Consider the following 20738-nt stretch of genomic DNA (forward strand, 5'->3'; position numbering starts at 1 on the left):
GTCTGGTTTGTGGCTGGTGTAATGCATGTGATAATGACGCCATCTGGTGGCTGATATATGTCACATCCAATAGAAATCTTGACTTTTCGTTGTGGGAGAAGAAGGTAAAATAAATACAGCTCAGCTCTATCAAAAATTTAACATCTTCCAAAATTAGTGCAGGAATTTAAAGTGTTACATTTTGGGTATAATTAAATCTAAGTCCAGACTTCTGAGGCAGAAGAGCTCCTACTCCTCCTTCAGGCTGATTCAACCTCGCTGCCATAATGAATGCTTCAGGAAATCATTCCTGCTGTTCTCTATAAATCTGTATAATAACTCTTTATTCTGATTGGTGAACAGCTGTCAAGCATCGGATCCCAAACATAATTTTGTATTATACCTTCATGGAGCTGTTTGTCATAGATTTATAGTGTACAAATTATTTATTATTCAATTTGCACTTCTCTCTTACACAGTGCTAGCTGTTTTTACTGTTTTTAAGTAACTTTATTTTTTCATTCTGCGTTTTTTACAACTGTTGTAAATATGTAAATTCCTGCGCTATCTCATAGTATAAGACCCTTACTGGTAGATTCTATTCTATAGATAGATGGCCTACAATCTGTCAAAAATAAGTCCAACATATCTCTTATTAATGATGATTGAGCCAGAGAGAACATCCCAAACACAAAGTAGAAGCTGCAATCGGTTTTTGGCAAAGTGACTTTTATATCTTTTATTTATCTGGGTAAAAAGTCTCTTTAAGATTAAAAGTGTTTTTTAAGAGAGATCTGGCCAAGAGGGCGGCTAAAGTTGTAACAAATATAACAAATATATCACAATTTTATAAGCATTTAAAAAAAAGGACTATATTAATGATAATGTGGGTACAATAATGCAGAGATAAAAAAAATACTTCCAAAACAGATCATTTGTTTATTATATATATATATAACCCCATTCATAAATCCTCTTCAATACAGTCAACTGACTAATAGCAGTAAATATATTAAACATAAAAACCCCACACATACCTGTGCTTTCCCTACTCTGTTTCCATTCTGCACAGCGGCGACTCACTTTACTGTACATCTCTGTCTTTCAGGTGTCGGACGATCTTGTATGTGCAAATCATCAGTCAGTAATGTGCAAGGTTGACCCTGATCACCTGCTCGGCCTTGTGGGCATTGTGGGCACAGTGCTCAACCTGCTGGTTGTGGTGTTAGTGTACATCTACACCCCTGTCTGATGCAACTACAAACACACCAAACAGAAGGATTTATAGCTCTTGCAAGAGTCCTGTCTTTTGATAATGTTTGTGTTACATTATTGATATTAAGGAGAATAATTTACTGGTAATCACTTATATAAAGCCGCAGCTGTAATTACAGAAGTTCAATTGCACAAAGTGACAGATGTTCCGCATATGATCTTTCTTTGCAAATTGCGTCTGCAATGTTACCACTTTATTTCCAGATTCATTAAGAATTGTAGAGAATTACACTGCAATTATTAGAAAATCAACAGGATCAAAGAACATTGCTTTTATACTGTATGGATGTTTCCTGCTTGTTTGATGTGGTTTTGTAAACTGAATTTTGCAAATAAATTTGTCTTTGCACACCAACAGAGCAGTATTCTGGTGTATATTTGCATGTATTTTTTGAAGCAAACATTCATTTTTTATATACACAGGAAGAAATAACCCAATTTTTTATTTATAGCTGCAAGCCTACTTCTTTGACCCATCACAGAGGACTGGCAAACAGCAGGGAAAGAACAGGATGTGCCTCATAAAAAAATCATCAAATAGTGACATAAAAACAGTGTTGGAGGGAACAAGTGGATCCTCTCCAGTTCTATGTAAAATATAAATCCAAGTGTAACTCTGCAAATCAAGAAATGACAGAACTATCGTAACTCCATTAACGAGGACGGCTAGCATTAGAACAGGTGTAGTGTGTGATTGTTAAATCCATGTATGTACACGTACTGCATTTTTTAGATAAAGAAGCCAGCGTGTTATTTTGTCCAGCTCACTCTGGTATTCGGAGAAAATATACCCATAACAATGATCAAACATCACAATATGTTTGTTTTGAAAGAAACAATTTAAGGTGCAGGAGCAGTAGAATTATTTAAATGATTAATGTTTATATCAGGCAATATCTGATAGCTGGTGATGATGTCAATCTTTTCAGAAACAGCCTTCAGGTCGTCCAGGATTAATCTGATGCTGTGGGACGCGTTGATGATGGCGCTCTGCGATGCATTCAGCTGTGATGTTGCACTGCGCACCTTTCACATAAAAAAAAGAAAAAGCCAGATAACTTAATATTCTGAATTTGCAGAATCTATGTAATCAGCGAGTTAACTACTAGTCAGACAAAATATTTACATCTGTTCTACTTTTTATCATTTGAAGTATCACTGTATTATCCACGGGAGACCGTCCTCTCTCCCTTTCTCTTCGCCCTACTTCACAGACATCTACTACCTTCAGAAATTTTCTGATAACTCTACAGTAGTAGGATGTATGGGTAATAGACGGCAATGAGGAAGAGTACAGAACTGAAGAACCTTGTGACGTCGTGTAAGCAAAACCATCTGCAACTTACCTTTGCAAACAACCCTATTCCCCTTCATAGGGTCTGTGCCGAAACAGTAGAGGATGACCAACACCACGGTGCTCACATTGTCAATTAATCGGACAGAAGCCATTTCTATTTTCTCAGACGATTGAGGCCCTTTAACATCTACTGGACAAAGCTCAGGATATTTTATAAGTCTGTGGTGGCCAGTGACATCCTCTATTCTGTGGTGTGATGCAGAGTTGGTTTGAGGGTAGCGGATAATGACGGACTCAGTAAATGGATCCACCAAGACAGTAATGTTCTGAGTGTGGAGACTCTCTGATACAGGTTTTAGAAAAAAACCAGGAGGGCAGGCCAAGTTAAAGTCAATAATGGACAGTCTTTTAGCACCCTCTACATATCGCGCTTGAAGAGTCACAGGAGCATGTTCAGTAAAATACACTTTTAAGCATTATGCACCACAGAACTCCATAGGAAGTCCTTTCAACTTGTGACCATCATCCTTCATAACTTTTCCTTATGAGATTTGGACTAGTTTCACTTCTAATGTCTTCTGTAAACTGTATATAGCATTATTTGATATTTGGAATATTTGAAAAATGAAGTTTTACTTGTTTTACTTGTCTAAATACATATCCCCGCGACCCTGAAAAGGATAAGCGGAAGCGAATGGATGGATAAATATCAACCTACCTCCCTGCTGGCACTGCCATAGACTTGTTGTAGTGTCTGTCCCACATCAGCATACAGTCGGCTGTTAGACTCCTGCAGCTTTTGTTGTAACAGGGTCTCACCTGAAAACAGAATTATGTGCTGAAGTTACTCAGAGCAAAACTAGATTGGTCTTTAAGTTCACTTTTAAATTTGTGACGAGACACTGTAAAGGCCCACTTCCAAATCCTCTCAAAACTGTCAAACACATCTCAGTGTTGTTAAAACAAAGCCGATACATATGAGACAACCTTGAAATTGTTAACTAGTAAGAAAAGACTAGTATGCATAGTCTTGGATTGGGTTGGCCGTACTTTCACACAATAAGCACTGGAGTTTTTATTCATCTTTACCGTGTGGCCTGTGTGAGGGGCTCGGTCTGTCTTCCACTATGGAGTGCATGTCAGGGTGGTCTCTAACTACAATTAGAGGAGGGAGGTCTCTCTTTAATATCTGAGCGCTGTCATGGGTCCCAGGAGCCTGCTCCGGGTCACCCTCGCTGTCCGTTTCAGACGCCTCCCCTGGAACCTGAAAGCATCCATAAAAAAGATACAAAAAATAAATTAAAATGTAGATTCATGGCTGAATCTAAATTTTAAGTCACTGGCTGAAGTGCATAAATCAATCTCAAAACCACGCATACAGGATAACGCATGCAGGACAACCTTGGCTCCGACCGAGGGAGTCAGAGAGGTGATGTAGACTTCATCATCGGAGTCTGTTTCAGACGCTTCGCCCTGGACCACTATCGGGTACCTGCCGGCCATGACTGCGAAAACATAAACAACATCTTACTTCAGGTTTATTCAGCTAGAAATAGCAATGCCATTAAATGTGTCTTATATAATGCAGACTTCATTGAAATGAAAATAAAAGTCACAAACCTTCCCTGAAAGACCAAAACACAAATCACATGAGCAACAAGGAAGTAGCAACGGACGTTTCATGCCTATTGGACATTCAAGACATGACGTTTCAGCCCAGAATAGGATGATAGCGCTCACGAGTCTGTTTGTACATCACACCGGCGTACGTCGAAAGTTAGCGCCGGCTGGTAATAGCTTTCGGAGAAGCTGGACGTTTGTTATTACATATTACACGAAAACAACTGTTTTGTTTTATTAATAACAATTTTATCACACAATTTTGGTTGTTGTGGCACATGAAATACATATGTTTTCTCCATGTTACCAGTTTTAGGTTAGAAACTCCTAACTCCGCGTGTGTACAACTTAAGGAATGAGCTGGCCGTTATATCGAGCGCCAACCAGGAAGCAGACTTCGTGCGCTACAGTCACTTTACAGGTACTGTCAATTTACAATTTCAGCTGGTTTAATTTAGATTAAAGAAATGTATGACATACGTTAATATGATACCTCCTTCTCCAGAACTTTCCATATACGGGAGTAATAAAAAATAGTTATTTTTAGCGTGGGGGGCAGTGTTAGTGAACCGTACTAGCTGTTTGGCGCTAACCATCTTAGCTTCCGTTAAGCTGCTGCTCGGTATTTTCATATTTATTGCTGGTTTTGTCTGTTGGAGCACATTTAAGCCATCGGACTGTCACTATTGTGTGTTCACCAGGGATGGCGGACGAGACTCTGTTTGAATTTCTCCACATGGAGATCGTGTCACATGTTTACAAGGAGCAGCAATCCAGCAAAGGAACCATGGACAACAAGGTGTGTTAAGGAGTTGCCTATAATGTCATGTAGTAAAACAATTTTTTCCGGTTTTAGAACACAGCTCCCCCTTATATTATAATATTGTGACGTCATGTTCACAGTTTTACATGATATACTGTTCAAATTAATCGCTTGCATTTTATCTTTTTAGGACAGAGCAGTCTGTGTTTCTGTCCTGGAAGGTATGGGCTTCAGAGTGGGACAAGGACTTATTGAGAGGTAAGTCACACATGTAAATGCTGAGTTAAGTGGAGTCTTCCTTTATAGTGAGTGTCTCATCACTTGTTTGCTCTTTCTAGGTTGACCAGGGACTCTCCCAGCTTTAAGGATGAATTGGATATAATGAAATTTATCTGTAAAGACTTCTGGACTAAGGTGTTTAGGAGACAGGTGGACAACCTCAGAACAAATCATCAGGTAAAATGTTACACCATGCAGTATGTTACTACCAAATTAGTAAGTAGGTTTTGTGTAGTGTTTGTTCAAGCTTCAGTTATATATCCTGTAACAGACGTTTTTGGCCTTCACAACAGGAAATTTGATCTCTTGTGAAACAGAGACTTTGCAATGCATCACTGTTTGTAGTGGATGATTACTGTGATGAAGAACATAAACGTCTCTAAAAGGTTTAGTGTCAAAGTTGACTTAAACGTGTCCTGTTGATTTTTCTTGTAAATAAACAAAAGCGCTTGAGAGTTAACAAAGGCCTTAGATGGATTTCTTTCTCTGAAAAATTCTGTATCTTTTACTTTCATGTCTATCCGCTATTGTTGCAACTTTAAAACCCTAAACATTGAACATTTTGTTACAGTGCAGTTTTCTGTTGGGTCCTTGTATTCATATGGATGTTAAATTGAACTCTTAAATCTTAGGAACCTTTCCCAGCAATCAGGAAATACAATCACATGTATTGCTGGTTAAAATGAGTTATCTTTTAATATAATGTCTTGTTTATTTTCCACACCAGGGGACCTATGTTCTGCAGGATAACAAGTTTAATTTGCTGACCCAGCTGTCCAATGGAAAGCAGTACCTTGATCAGGCTCCTAAGGTTAGAATAGTCACAGACACACTCATGTTCCTGCATTCCTAAAGACTACATATAGAACAAGTATCACTAGGTGCTTAAGGGTTTGTATTTTGGCATACAGCCAACAAAACCTGAATGTCATAATGCAATAGAGACTAATTTGTGCGTGTGTGTCTCAGTACCTTGCTTTTTCATGTGGTGTGGTGAGAGGAGCCCTATCTAATCTGGGTTTGGAGAGTGTGGTAACAGCTGAGGTCTCCGTCATGCCATCCTGTAAGTGCTTTGTGAAAACATAATTATTTTACTGTAAGGAAAAGTTAGTCAGACTAACATGCTTATTACCTTTCAGTCAACCATTGTTACTGTACTTGTGAGCTTCTGTTAGGTCTGGTTTAATTAGATTTATAATGTACACATAACTAGCAGTTCTAGTCTTGAGCTACCCCTCATTTCTTCATATTTTGCTTGGAAAATGGGAAATAGCTGCAGCAAAACCTGTGCAAACATACATGGAAATAAAGCGAAAACACAGTTTGTGCAGTAGCAAAGTCAAAGTTTGGTATGACCAACTCTTTTAGGCAAGCTTGCTTGTAACTTCTTTATGTAAGTAGTCTCCAGGAATAGTTCTCCAGGCTTCTTGAAAGACATTCAAAACTCAAGGGGGAGATACTACCAGCTGGTGATGTGTGAATTAAAAATGTTTATTTTTTATTTTTATTTTTTTATGTCAAACTGTGTTATTTTGAACACTTTTTTGTAGATTAAGCCAAAGAAACTGGATTAAATTGAGTTTTTACGACAGCCTGCTAGTAACAGAGTGTCGAATAATACAATTTCAAGTCTTTCCCAAGCTGTTATGTGTAGACACAACACAGATTCATCTGTTGAGTTAGGTGCTATTTTTATGCTTGAATGAGTCACAGGTCACTTTTAAGTAGCTTAACAAACAAAAAACATTCCTTTGTAAGATCTTGAGAAAACCCGGGGCAACTATATTGTGCAAGACAACTTCAAAAGATTACAAGAAAGTCTGTCTAATTGGAAGGAAAATATAAAGAAATGAGGAGTGGCTCAAGACTTTTGCATAGTCCTGTACCTTAAAGGACAGTACAGATGGATAATATTTTATGCATTTTTATCTTCTCAGGTAAGTTTCAGGTGGTCATCCAGAAGTTGCCCTAATCTTCTGCCCACATGGTGCCAAAAGAGAAAATAATGGTTCCTGTTTTCCCACTGATGAGTGAAGCCATAAAGCGAATCAAACATCCACAAAAGGGTCCAGCAGGACTGCTGACGTTCTGCTGACCACCAGGTACAACTGATTGGTAAAAACAGGTAGCCAGGGCTCAAATATAAATCCTTTTGGATACTGATTCTGGTTTTGAAGGTTTTTGCTTATTTTACATTCTCAACTCAAGTTATTTTTTTATCTGCTAAGCACTGGCTTCCAACTGAATACTATGAAGTTAAAGTGAATGTGTAGTTATTAACAGGATATGTATTCTTTGTAATGTGTTGCAGTGCTTAGTCTGAAAATTGGAAAAAGTTTAAAAAACAAAAATACTACAGGAGGACAATCCGCATAAGTCAAGAGAAAACATCTTTGTGGATGGCATTTAATGCAATCTTTTTCAGCATCCATTCCATTGGTGGCTAATGAACCTTTGCAAATCATTACATCTGGCTGATTGCATTCATTATTCAGTGCTTACTGTTCTTTACAGAAAAAGCTGTATCCAATTCCTGGTGCTTCGCTCTGGTTTTTAGTTTTGACTTCAGGAGAGAAGTCTTTCATGTAGTAGTGGGAATCACTTAGACTTTTTCTAAGGCAAAATGCAAATCTAGAATAATACACTGGTAGAAATATTTGAGTTTCTTCAAGTTATGTGAATGTAATACGTTTCTAGAACAATAATTTGTACAATTTTTCCAAGTGGAATGATACGAGCTTATTTGTTGTTCTATGTAGTGGTCTCACATTTAAGAGTGGAGTAGACTTGAATGTATTTCTATGTTATTTTTCATCATGATGGATGTGTTTTCTCTTGTTAGAGCATTGATATTTAAATGTGACATTTTTCCTGGAATTTAGTAAGTAAGCTGTAAAACATGTTGGGGTTTACAATGAAAGTTAATCATACAGTTGTCAGGCAGTTGGATAATATTTATTATTTATTCTTTTCCCCCCCCCCCCCGACTAAACCACTTTGTTGAATGGATTTAAAATGCTGTGACAAGAAAACAACAAAACAAGGTTTGTTAAACATAAAATGTAAGACCATAAAATGATCACTTCTCTGGGAAAGGCTGTTACTGTTGCTGCCACTAGGGGGACACATACAGCTGTTATCTGGTTGTTCAGTCTGATGTCACTAGCCGTGTCTGGGCCTAAACTCCGCTGCAGGTCCATATATCAAACGATCACTATGGCATTACTGAGAGTTGAAAAACTGTCTAAAGTCTTTCATCTTTAATAAATTGATCAGCGTTCTGCTCTACCAGGTGTAACAATTGAGTTTAACATCTAGGCATCCATAAAAATGGAATTTATGACATTTAACAGAGTTAAAGTTAGCAGGAAGTTAGCTCGCTAGCTTCTATCTAAATACAATATAGCATGTCCTGACTGCGGGGTTTTGGAAACAAATGAAAACGTACAGCTCTGCTATCACTTCCAACATAAATGAAAACAGAAAGCTAAAACAGCTGTGACGTTTGTAGGGTTACTGAAGTTTGGCTAGCTGGTATATAATGCTTTGCTACGTGACCGCTAGCGACTCAGCTATGTTAGCATAATATAAACAAGCTAACTTTTTTTCCACTCGATAAAAGTTAACGTGAGTGTTCTCGGTGGTCAGGAACAAATGTAATCGCATGGCAGGATGCTGTAAAAGGACCAAACTTCAGCCAGGAGAACAACTGAGATAATCCATCCACAATACGAGGTTAGTCATTCATATACTGCTGCATGGGCTGGGCTGTAGTTACATCCTAAGGTTTTAAAAACTGAGCTTAAATAAATGATTAGCGGTAATAAAAGCCGAGGGAGGTCAACAGTGATCACTGACTGTTTTAGGAGCTTTTTGAGATTATATAGAAGAAAATACATAACATTAAACATGTTAACAACACAAAAGCCATATTAAACGCAGACTACTTTAGGCCCGGAAGTAGGATTCGTCACGTCATCACTTAACAATCGGATTACAATATGTCTGATACTTTGAGTTTAGATTCACCATGTTGTTGAGGTATGTCCAGAATCTTGTTGTCCATTCTGTCTTTTTCAAGTAATTTCTTCAGATTTGGCTATGCAGACCCCCCCAAGTGTTGAGGTCATCACAGTTACTTTCATCAGTTCTTCAAATAACATTGGTGTAATTATTCCATGATACCTGACCCATACATAAATTTAGTTTTTTTTTTTCTTTTTTAATTTATGATAGAAAACATTTGAACATTTCCATTTAAGAAAAAAAAAAAAGACTTGAAGTTGACAATTACAGCTTATATCAAGGCTTTTTCATGTGAAAGGTAAAAGAAAAAGATAGGAAGTGGTTTTACTCTGCTCTACTTCTTAAGCATTAAGATTAGTCTATACTTTTAATAACAAAAAGATCAACCTTAACTTGAAGCCTTGTTTGCCTATACCTCCAAGGTTGGTCAAAACACAAGTTGGTACAGTTTTTGATATGGCACAACACTGACATTATTGCACATGTTGTGGTTTTCATCTGGTTCTGTTTCTGTCTCCAATCTAAGGAAAATACCTCCTGTTGTGTTCCAGTATTTCACTGCCTTTGGTGGGAAAACTTTACTCAATAAAGGTCTTTACATACAACTTTGTTTCCCTTCGGTGTGTCTGGCTCAAGCTTGGGCTTTCAGAGGTTGTAGTGTTGATTCTAATTTCCACAACTGTTCATACTGCTGTGACAGCAGTTATTATTCTGGAAAAACATCTGGTCTGATGAGTCTCAGTTTCTGCTGTAACATTTAGATGGTAGTGCTGGAATTTGGCATGAAAGCATGGATCCATCCTGCCTTGTATTATTGGTTCAGTATGTTTGTAGCGTAGTAATGTTGTTAAGATCTTTAAATCATCTTAAACTCAAATTGTACTCAAATGGCCTCCACATTGCCCAGATTTCAAACCAATAGAGCACCTTTGGGATGTGTTAGGACAAGAGATTTATGTAATGAATGTGCACATCTGCAGCAGCAGTGTGATGCTATCATGTCAACATGCAGTGAACTCTCTGGAATGTTTTCACCACCTTCCTGAATCTATGCTATTAAGAATTAAGGCTAACGGGGGTCTAACCCAGTACTAATAAGGTGTAACTAATGAGTTGGCCAGTGAGCGTATGTTCTTGACTCTCTTGTCTTTGGCACTTGTAACTGGGTTATCTTCTTATTTTGGAGGCCCTAAAGATAAGGGTACTTGAATGAGCTTAAAATTCCAAAAAATAAAAAGCTAAATAAGGTCACTGCTTATAAGTATGCTGCCTTTCGACCCTTGCTGTGCATCTTAGGTAATAGCAACCTGAGTGAAGGGCTGGACGTGAAAGAAAAAAAACAGACATTGAGTTAGATGTCTGCATAAATGTGTAGCATCTGCCTACTGCCCACTCTTTTGCCTATTTGTTGCAACTCATTAAACACTTAGTCCAAATACCATTTGGAAAGAAGGGGGGAGCAGAAGGATGGATTAGAGAAAAAAAAAGACTAGGAGGGGGTCGAATTGTAGAAAGTTGAAGGAGACAGAGAGTGGGCTTTAGGAAAATTAGATGGAGAGAGAATGAAGAGCCTCAACAGGAGGCTGAAGGGTGAAAAGTGGAAAGGAGAAGTTTATTAGAGGCTGAGGGAGGCAGAAAAGAGAAAGATGGAGGGGGCGTGATGATGAGGAGAGGAAAGAGTGAGCGTGAGAGAAGTACCTTGCGTCTGTACATAAATGCCTGAAACAATAAGGAGTGAGGGAATCTGAGACTGGCTCTCAGGACGGTGAGCAACAGCCGTTTTGTGCCGCGCCACACGGCTTGGCCTCCCTTCCTCCTGCTCTACCTCGCATCACAATGTCACCAAATGCGGTCACAAAGAAGAACGGTGAATGCGAGCGGAAGAAAAGGAGGGGGTGTGTTCATGGCTGGAGAAAAGAAAGGTGTTGGGGGGGGTGTGCAAGTTAAACCAGCATTCGTATTCCTAAACTGATGACTTGCTACAATTCAGCTACACTGTCCACACAAACCGACTGAAGTCTTTTGTTGTGTGAGAAGCTGCGAGAGAACCTGTTTCAGTTTATTTGAAATAAGTACAAGAAAACTAAAACATCACCAGCTGCAATTTAAAATCTGTGTTTAACTCCCTAAAATGTGTACTATGTATTGATTCAAAGTCAAATATGGTTCAAAGCAATCTAAGTAAGCTGTGTCACTTCCATGCGTCCACAAAGAAGTGTGAAGGTATTTTTTTCTGTTTTTATTATTATTATCATTACATCTCACAAACGCAAAAGGCCGCGTTTTACTTCATCTGAGAAACCTAAAAACATATGTTGCTGCTTTTAATCTGTATGATCTCACATGATGACACCCGCTTTCATCCTCTCATACTGCCCTCCCTTTATTTTCTTCATCTTCACTTTTCTTCTTCCCCTTTTATCACTTTTCTGTCGTCACACCAGCGCATTCAACTTCCTCCACTCAAGCATGGTATGAGTAAGACTCTCACAGCCATATGTTGACCTGCGGTGGACCTGAATACAGCCATCTGCCTGTCTTTCCTATGTCCCACAGGGCAACCGGGAGAATATCTATAGAACACAATGCCTACACACACACACAGCAGATGCATGCCTCTAAACCCTTCACGGCCACTAATCACTACCAGACAGCCGGCCCATCTCATGTTAAGTGACAAAATAATAGCCCTTGTGTGTGTGCATGACAGAGAGATTCCTTGAGTATCAGGGGTGAGTAGGCATCTTAAGCCCTGAAATCATATTTTAATTTTTTTAATCAAGCCTGCCTTTTTGTAAAGTGTTTTTGTCAGATTGTCTCATATCAGGAACTGTTGCATTGCACTCCAATTATACTGGTATAGAGGGGGCAGGAGGTGAAAAGGAAGGGAGATGTAAGTAACCACAAAGTGAGGGATGTGGGATGGAATCAGGGAAGGCAGAAAGGAAATAAGCAGAAACTGAAGATTGGTAAGATTAAACCCCAAACAAAAGACATCTCATCTTTACATGAAATTTTAGTGACACTGCTCCACACTCCCACATTCACACCCCACTGTCGTATTACCCTCGACCACAGTGGCCGGGACAGCCATGACTGCACTGCCAAACTCGCTTAAATCCATTTTGATTTGCAAATTTGCTGCCAGAAACACACTGCTGCACCTGAACTTCGAGGATGCGAGAGACCACAGTGCTTTCCTCATTTTTAACCCCGAGACTTCGCTTCAGACTCCAGCAGCCACTGAGTTTTTAAAATCCACAAGTATCACTTTTCCCTTTAAGAAGCGAAGGCTAAGCTTTGTAGGGAAAATAAAAAGCCAAGACTTTTCCTGGATTTCAAAGGCTCTCATCAGTATTGCTTTCACACTCTTCACCTTGAGACTGCATCACAGAATACTTCTTAATCCTGGAAGTATAGGGAATACTTGTGTAGTGTAAACTACTGCATGAATACTTTAAAGGTTAGCCATCTAGAGGAAATAAACTTGAGATGAGCTTCATGAATGAGGTTTAGAGCTCAAATGGAATTATTTTATTGTATAGATACGGTTAACCTCAACGGCACAGGTCACTGGGGAAATGTGATAAACGAAAAGCAGAAATGACAGTTCACTGGTTTCCTGCACCTAAAACCTTACATCCTGTGAGCCTTTTTGCCAACGCTACATTAACGCCAGCATAGCATATATTAAACCCCCCCTCCCTTTTAAACATCTGCATTATTCAATAAAAGCAGTTTGCACATCAAATGTTAAAATCTTCACTTTTTACCTGCAGGTGGCAAACAGAAGTCAAAGAAAGACAGTTAAAAAAAAAAAAAAAAACTCCTTTATTTCCAGTACAAAAAAGCAAAATATATTAAACTTGATGCAAGCATTAACAACTCAAAAGTCCTCTATAAATATGTTAAAAATAAATTAAAGAAATTAATTTACTAAAGATCATCTTTACCACTAAACAGGCCTTAAACACGCTGATGAAAAAGGTTTTTTTGTTTTTAAATAGACCAACTACATCATTAACACAAGAAAAAACAATAAACAGCCAAGTAACATTTTCTAAAACACTATGCACACATACCTCTAACCCTACAGTAGGCTGACTCTAGCTTCGTAAGGCAAAAAAAAAAAAAAAAAAGACCTGGGAGCATATTACGCATGCATGTGACCAGGATACTTTTCAGTCTTAACAACAAAGGCATCAACAGAAAAGAGAAAAAAAAAAAGATTAATACTGAATAACAGAGAGATGGAGTGACAGAGTGAGAGTCTCACTTTACAAAAACTTACTGGGAATGTTTGTGTTTGAGATAAAAAAAACAAACAAACAAAAACAACAAAGAAAACCCCGAACACTTCAGCACCACAAACGACAACTTCTCAGAAAATAGTCACCTGGCTTCAAGCTCTGACCTCATCATTTCATATCGAACTAATTGGCTAGCTCCCGGCATGGATATTCAGCGCCTGGTACCTTGTGCTTTCCCAACCGTGCAATATGAACCCATATGCGCCCAAGCTCTCCTGACTGAGTCACTTTTCACTCTGCTGCAGAGTGGTTTAAATTTGGCAAATTGACACTTGACTGCTTGAGGTTTGTCAATAATGCACGAGAACCCAAAAAGCATCTGCAGTAGCCGCAGAAACGCAACGCCTCCGCTCACACTAGCTTACTCTCCTGATATAAAAGAAGACTCTCACCCCATGCTCGCATCTCTCCAAACACAGCAGCAAATCTTGGTTCAACAACGTAACAAGACCTGGTAAATAACACTACAGGTATACATTGTTTAAAAACGTAACATTCAGATTCGAGGCCAGCGATCTAAACACAGCCCCCAGATGGTACAACCACAAGAGGGAAGGGCGAAAAACAAAAACACTACTTCACGAGCTTATAAACATTACATAAACAATACAGTGTACATTAGATGGAAGAACTCCTAAACATACCGTCACATCGTGTTTGTCCTACTGAAACGAACGAGCAACAAACAGATGTCTTTGGCTTTCTCACATTCTTTAGATCTGTCGCAGTATGCTGACAGGAGGAAATTAAATTCACACTGTGATTACAAAATTCTTTGTTGGACTTTGCCATCCTAGCATATCATTTTGATAAAGCTTCAAAAGGTTTTTAAGGACACCATTAAAACATCTGTTTTGAGATATACCGTTTTGGTGAATCCGCCACATACAAACTGGAGTTTTAGCATCACTGTGCCTTGTGCAAATGACAGTGGCGTGCAGTGTGACAGCGTGTTAGGTCACCCAGTCGTTTTTTCACACAGAATGCTAAAAATGTCTTAGTTGTCAGTCAGTGTGTGAGCGGGGAGTGTGCGTTTAAGGGTCTGTGTTCTTAAGTATGGCTACGTGCGCAGTGGATATTCTGCGTATGGATACTCATGTACACATGTTCCAGCAATCTGCAGCTTAAAGGCAGAACCCAGTGGCATCCTCAGGAAGAGAGAGCTGACTGAAAACTAACAGACGTTTGCCGTTAGCTTCGTTAATGCCACCAGATGATTCGGAGCCGCTCAGTGAACCAGCAGAGCTGATCCCATCCTGGTCCTGGTCTGAGAGAGAAGTGTGGGACAGGGATCTAACACCAAGTGGCCCTGAAAGGACCCCCGCAGCACTGGGACTCTGCTGTAAGGAAGGGGAGCTCGTTGGAGATAACCCACTCGGAGAATAGCCGGAGTCAGGGGAGGGCATGAATGGAGACCTGGGATCCGGACCCACGGGAGGATGGTGCTGCTGAGCGGGGGAGGCCTCAAAGGCAGAGTTCATTTCTAGAAAGGCATGGGAGAGAAGATCAGTAATGTCTGCGCAGGAAGGAGAAGAGGCCGTTGGTGGGCATGTGAATGAGGTGGTGGCAAGAGAAACATGAGGAGTGAGGGCAGACTGAAAGGCCTGGTGGGGAGCTGAGGGAAACCCAGAGAAGCTGAAACTCTGCCGGATAAGACGTGGCCGATGGGAGCGGGAGGAGGAGGTGGAGGGCAGCTGCTGAGGAAGGCTTGAGGAGGAAGAACGAGAGAATGAAAGTTTATTTTCTTCCTCGCTGTTGTGAACAAAGTGACAGCGGATCCCATAGGGGCAGAAGCCGATGGTATGAAACGTACGGCACAGCTCAGTTTTATATTTTGGATGTCTGTTTAGATCACGTAGCTCTTCTGGCCCATGGGCAAACTGGCACTTCCCCCCATACTTGCACAAGCCGTTCTCGGTGAAAGACCGACACAGTTCGGTTTTATAGCGCGACGACGAAGAGGAGGCAGACACAGACGAGGAGGAACTGGTGTTCAGTGTGGCGGAGCTGATGTCACTTTGGGAGGATTTTGTGCCTGTCACAGGCCAGCCTAGACTTGCTCTTGTTGCACCACTGGTCTCTACCATGCTGAGAGAGCGCTGGGAAAAGAAGCCTGGCTTCTCCCACTGCGTGGAATTACCAAGCTGGGAAAGTAGATCACTCTCTGATTGCTGTCCCCGTTGGTTGGAGGTCAGAAGTGCACTGTCCGAAGCATTAGCGGGCAGGCAAGACAGGGAGGAGAGGGAAAATGAAGTGTTTCGACATGGCTCGCCGATGTAACCTGGTGTTCTCATGGCCAGACTTAGGGATGGCACTGTTCTGTTCGGCTCCCTCAGATTGAGATTCAGTAAATGCTGTATTTAAAAAAAACAAAAAGTCCACATCATTAGCCTGTACAAGCTACTATTAGTATTCAGCAATTTTAAAACTTATACATTTGCTAACTAGTTTATGCCAGTTTATGTTAGACATTAATATATGTTTTTGTTATTACCACTAAACACTAAAGGTTACATCTTCTGCTCTATTTGCACATTTCTGTTAAATGTTTTCATTGGAAATATTTTGAGTCAGGTGCCCTGATAGATTCAAGCATCAAGAACCAAGTTTCGGGGGTGGGGAGGTACTGGGCATTTGTATACAAGTACATAAAAAGCACACTTTTTCAACTTGTGTCGTCAAAATAAATTTTTGACACATCGATCCATCCATATGCTTATTTTGTGCTGCATTGTACTGGCACGACAAATTCAGATATTTTAGATTCAAATCTGTAATACGTAGCGTCACCCCTCTTTCCGTTTGATTTTTGGATTCGTCCATCTAAACCTAAGGAACAAAAAAAAAGAAAACCTTCAAGACACGTTTTTTGCTCTGATAACTAAGACGAGCTATACAATGTTTCCATTCAGTGCACGGAATAAAATACGCAATGTTAACTTTAACAACAAACAAACAAAAGTATTACAAAACTTTTTTTCCCCACTTCGAGCAAGTTTAGGACCTCTACACTTCAACACAGCTCTAACTGGGGACTTTAGTCTGTTAGCCATGACTTTTGTGACTTAACTTGTTGGGGTTATGTGTATAAATAAGATGCTTTACTGGCGAACTGTCTATCGAAGAAGCTATTAGCACGAAAACAGCGACCTTTAATAATTAATGACGTTAATTAACCGGCGTTGAGAGAAAATCACAAACTAGGCTCGATAATGAAATCGATAATTTCATGGGCCCAAGTTGCGATGGACTACAACAACTTGCTTTCTGGCAACTTAACGTCTGGTCAGAGTTAAACTTTCAGGTTACAGAACAGTCAAAAGACAGACGAAGAGTCTTAAAAGAGAAAGCCTGACACATTTTATCCACTAAAGCAGACTCGAAAAGATAACATGGAGACCGCAAACTCCGTAACAGCGCAGCTAGCAGGCTAACACCCTCCTCCTCTCCCCGACCTAGCCAACTTTCGCTCTCCGCTAAACTTTCTTTTGCGCTCTTATGGGGGTTTGGTTTACCTTGCACATCATTTCTTCCAGCTCAGCAAACTGGTTCAGGGGATAAGATGGCATTTTGCTGAGCTATCAAAACCTTCGTCCGATCCCGTCTGCCCCTGCCGCGATAGACGTGGGCAACTCGCTGGCATGAGATGGTCAGAAGTTTCTAGTTATGTATGGGTGCTAAACAAGCCCAAGACCCGGACCACGTGTGGATTTAAAACCTAGCACCACTGTTGGCCACTCCCACGCCTCTGTGGATTCTGCAAAAAGTTGTTTTTCCACATCCTGCGGTTCTAAAGAAGGATGAGAATGAGGGATTATATGCAATAAATAAATAAATAAATACATTTATTGACTATAAGTTGAAAATTGATTATAAGATTGTATAATATGCATTATCTATCGCCTAGCTTCACTGATTTGGGTATTACACAATATATAGGCTAGATTTCTTAGTTTTGCGTATTTCATAGCTTTTTTTAATAGTTCTTTTTTTTTTAACTGCTCTTTCTTCTCTTCTCTTCTCTTCTCTTCTCTTCTCTTCTCTTCTCTTCTCTTCTCCATGTACCTCTGTCTTTCACTATCCCTCTTGTTCATTTCAGCAGACAGTCTGGGGTTATCACCACAATGAATGGGCATTCTGAGGATATTTACAACTGGGGGTCCAACCAAAAAGAAAATAAAAAAAGAATTTAAGAAATAGTAGGAAAGCTGTAGCTTGATGATCCGGGCATGACCACAAGCTTAGAAAGCTGTAAATAGATAGGCTATCCTACAAAAAACAAATGTTAATATTTAATTGGTTTAATAATTAAATCTGTTAATTGTGGAAAGTCTTTTTTGTACATTTTTTTTTCAAATGTTAGTAATTTACTAATTTGCTAACACTGTATTTTCCTTATAGTGAATATGTGGTTTTATGACATCTCTAGTTCATTGGTACACAAGGGCTGGCCTTTTGAGTTTACTTTGATCAGACAACTGTTACACCGTTCTCTTGAAATACTTGTTTTCAGTTGATGCATAGTAGGAAATGAAAATGCAGGCAGATGGTTTCTTTTGCAGATGTGCTGCTTCTGACTCATAACTAGAAAAGGCCATTTCAAAGACAAAACAAAGAAACAGAAAACTGAGGCACTAAATGTGGATAAGGAGAAAAGTGGAGACAGCCTAACCCTATGACACAGACAAGAAGGAACGAAGGCGTTGATTTCAAAGGTGAAGACAGATGTGTGAAAAATTCCACTGCAGAGCAGAGCCTTGAGATGATTAGTCCCACTCTCTCGCACACACACACACACACACACACACACACACACACACACACACACACACACACACACACACACACACACACACACACACACAAAACAACAGGTTTAGTCCCTTTACCTTTACAAAGACAGGGAGTCTAAACCTTACCTTAGACACTACAATCATAAATTCAAGCCCTTCTGTCAACAGTAAGACAAGTCAGTCCTCACAAAGACAAAACATCAAGAACACGCAAGCACAAACACATCTGCCAGGACTTCGGCTGTCACACCTCGTACCAATTTTGACTGCATTCATAAGCAAGCAAACTGTTGGCTGCAACCTTAGTGAGCTGCTTTCAGTTTCTTCTGCAACTGATTCTGATTAGGACTTTTAAGTTTACCTTAGAATAGGTTCATTTGTGGCATCAGTGAAAATTCTTGAGTTCATTTGTAAGTTTAAACAAGTGGTATTAACAACCCAATGATATCCAGCCCACATGAAATCCCTGCAGGACCAGAGGAACATCCTAAAAGGTTGACAAAAATGACTCAGTCTGCCTCAGAAGTTCTTGAGTCCAAGTTGTAGCTCTGAGTCCCTTTTGAAAGATGAGTTCAGCTGAGAACAAAGCCTGCCGAAAAGCTTTGTTTTGCTCCAGCCAAGTGGTCACCATTAAGTGTGTGTTTTTTGTGTGCGAACGTGTTTGTGTGTGTTTGACAGAGGATTTCAATCTATTCCACCCCCAGTGAGCTGTAATGGTACAGGCCCACTCTACAGTCTGAAGGTTGGGGGTTTACTCAACATAAGTAATAAACTGCACATTATTTGTGACTTTTCCTTTCCCGTAGAAAGCAAATGAATTGGCTGCTTTTGCACATAATTGCTATTAAACAGTATGATAATAAACTGTGTGTGTGCCCACACAGATTCTTAAATCTCACGTACCACATTGTAAGTAATATGTATGTCTTTCACCCTTCAAAAGTTGTAGATCGCTTTGCAATTTTTGGCAAATTCATAGCGATTTCTAGTTTTGTGATTCGGTGTAATTCTGAGTTATGTCCCTGCTTTTGTTGTGATGCTTTATTAGCAGATATTTTAGAAGTAATGTCCAAACATACATGGACAAGAGTATTGGTCCATACCTCTTAATCTTTGCATTCAGGTGTTTTCAGTGCCATTGCCATAGGGAAAGAATTGGTTATTATACAGAGTTCAATAAATCTGAGTGTAATACTGTAACAGGGTGCCAGCACTGCAAGTAGTCAGTTAATGAAATTTCTTCACCCATAGATATTCGTCCATCATCTTTAACTGGTTATTCCAAAGTGTGTTTGAACCACAGCAGAGTGCAGACCATGTAAAGTTACAGAACATGGTGTAAAAGCCACCAATGCTTTGCTTATTCAGTAACTACAGAGTGCCAAACTTCCTCTGGAGTTAACGTCAGCATAAAAACTGAGCCGGGGAACTTCATGCCATGGGCTTTCATGGCCAAGCAGATCCTATAGGTCGATTTGGCAACACTGTCATAACCACCAGACTGCTACCATTGCCAAATATTGTCTCCTGCCGCTATTGTCTCGGTGCACTTTGTCATCGCATGAACTAAAATCCTTTAACACATTAACAATATTTTTTAATTTGGGCTACTAAATTTGGCAAATCAAATATATGAGTGGTGACTCCTTCTTAAGGAAGCACCACTCACACATTTGATTTGGCAATTGTTTACACTGGATGGCCTTGCTGATTCAACCTCCAAGCGGTCCAGGGATCTTTTGCTTCCTAGGCGAATGTGTAAACTGCTACACTATAAATTTACCGCAACTTGCTGTGATGCTTTAAATTTATAAGATGCACAGTAAGGGCATGAAAATGAACTTTTAGATGCACAATGATTATAATGTGTATTGTCCCGGGATAAAACAAAACCAGTGCTAATGCAGCTGTGTGTCTTCAACAGAAAGTGACATTAGAAGTTGCTCTAATTAGTTCTACATCTTAAGAGGTGGGCACTGTGTGTGTGTTTTTACCTCCTCTGACACTGTAAACAACAAACCATTAGCACGATGTCAGCAACACAAGTTCCTTGAGGTAATTTGTTAATTTGGCAAACAAATGCTATAAGCTGGCTATTTGGTTAGCAAGTTCAGTTTACTTCTGTGAAGAAACTAAATCTTTGGGCTGAGTTGGGGATTACTGGCAGTGGGGGTTAAAGGAGAGGGGGAGGGGAGGAGAAAGGAGGTGAGAGATTTGAAAGGGAGTTCTTGCTTCTTGTTGAGTCCAGCTGGGCTGGAGGGCCTTTGGAGCACAATGAGCTCAATGAGCTGCAGAACCAACTAACAAACTAATGGCCTGCCCTCTGTGACTACAGCCATGCACACACACACAGTGTGGAAATAACAGAGCAAGGTGAATGTGTGGGATAGAAGGGC

General features: G+C 39.8%; 3 protein-coding genes across 6 annotated transcripts in view; 1 reads left to right on the forward strand and 2 right to left on the reverse strand.

Moving 5' to 3' along the window:
- Positions 1 to 222: 222 nt before the first annotated feature.
- On the reverse strand, positions 223 to 17085 carry bloc1s3 (biogenesis of lysosomal organelles complex-1, subunit 3). Of its 2 annotated transcripts, none has more exons than XM_086261426.1 (5): positions 17065 to 17085; positions 3953 to 4056; positions 3641 to 3815; positions 3270 to 3370; positions 223 to 2280 (listed from the first exon to the last, which is right to left on the reverse strand). In XM_086261426.1, the coding sequence occupies exons 2-5, from the start codon at positions 4052 to 4054 to the stop codon at positions 2095 to 2097; spliced, it is 564 nt and encodes a 187-aa protein (XP_086117552.1). In that variant the 5' UTR covers positions 4055 to 4056; positions 17065 to 17085; the 3' UTR covers positions 223 to 2094. The 2 variants fall into 2 exon arrangements, with proteins under 2 accessions (XP_086117552.1, XP_086117551.1); XM_086261425.1 differs by lacking the exon at positions 17065 to 17085 and adding an exon at positions 4172 to 4245 and having other exon boundaries at positions 227 to 2280.
- Positions 4329 to 20738, forward strand: part of trappc6bl (trafficking protein particle complex subunit 6B, like) — a 33313-nt gene continuing 16903 nt past the window's right edge. Inside the window, exons 1-8 of one of the 3 annotated variants that reach the window (XR_015124669.1) lie at positions 4329 to 4592; positions 4873 to 4970; positions 5125 to 5192; positions 5273 to 5390; positions 5941 to 6024; positions 6183 to 6276; positions 7151 to 7315; positions 8862 to 9838. Coding sequence is in view for 1 of the 3 variants with exons in the window: in XM_086261428.1 (XP_086117554.1) it covers positions 4875 to 4970; positions 5125 to 5192; positions 5273 to 5390; positions 5941 to 6024; positions 6183 to 6276; positions 7151 to 7185 (495 nt within the window). In the remaining 2 variants the exon portion in view is untranslated. Of the gene's footprint in view, positions 4593 to 4872; positions 4971 to 5124; positions 5193 to 5272; positions 5391 to 5940; positions 6025 to 6182; positions 6277 to 7150; positions 9839 to 20738 lie in introns of those variants that run through there. The other 2 variants (XR_015124668.1, XM_086261428.1) reach the window with 2 other exon arrangements.
- Positions 12718 to 17266, reverse strand: LOC147314474 (mRNA decay activator protein ZFP36L1). Its single transcript, XM_086261424.1, has 2 exons — positions 17065 to 17266; positions 12718 to 15903 (listed from the first exon to the last, which is right to left on the reverse strand). Exons 1-2 carry the CDS (start codon positions 17116 to 17118, stop codon positions 14674 to 14676), a joined length of 1284 nt encoding a protein of 427 aa, XP_086117550.1. The 5' UTR covers positions 17119 to 17266; the 3' UTR covers positions 12718 to 14673.

The sequence above is a fragment of the Aulonocara sp. 'chitande type north' Nkhata Bay genome, linkage group LG14 (genome assembly GCF_057382095.1).
Source record: "Aulonocara sp. 'chitande type north' Nkhata Bay isolate Kocher_YH1m ecotype deep benthic linkage group LG14, A_spYH_male_GT1.1, whole genome shotgun sequence".
Classification (NCBI taxonomy): domain Eukaryota; kingdom Metazoa; phylum Chordata; class Actinopteri; order Cichliformes; family Cichlidae; genus Aulonocara; species Aulonocara sp. 'chitande type north' Nkhata Bay.

Bases quoted from the DNA above. Each gene is read 5' to 3' on its own strand.
- bloc1s3 (XM_086261426.1), bottom strand. From the start codon at position 4,054: ATGGCCGGCAGGTACCCGATAGTGGTCCAGGGCGAAGCGTCTGAAACA. The intron at 3,816-3,952 runs GTTGTCCTGCAT...GGATGCTTTCAG, and splicing joins CTCCCTCGGTCGGAGCCAAG to GTTCCAGGGGAGGCGTCTGA. The intron at 2,281-3,269 runs GTAGGTTGATAT...TTTATGTGAAAG, and splicing joins ATGGCAGTGCCAGCAGGGAG to GTGCGCAGTGCAACATCACA.
- LOC147314474 (XM_086261424.1), bottom strand. From the start codon at position 17,118: ATGCCATCTTATCCCCTGAACCAGTTTGCTGAGCTGGAAGAAATGATG. The intron at 15,904-17,064 runs GTAAACCAAACC...TTTTAAATACAG, and splicing joins TGGAAGAAATGATGTGCAAG to CATTTACTGAATCTCAATCT.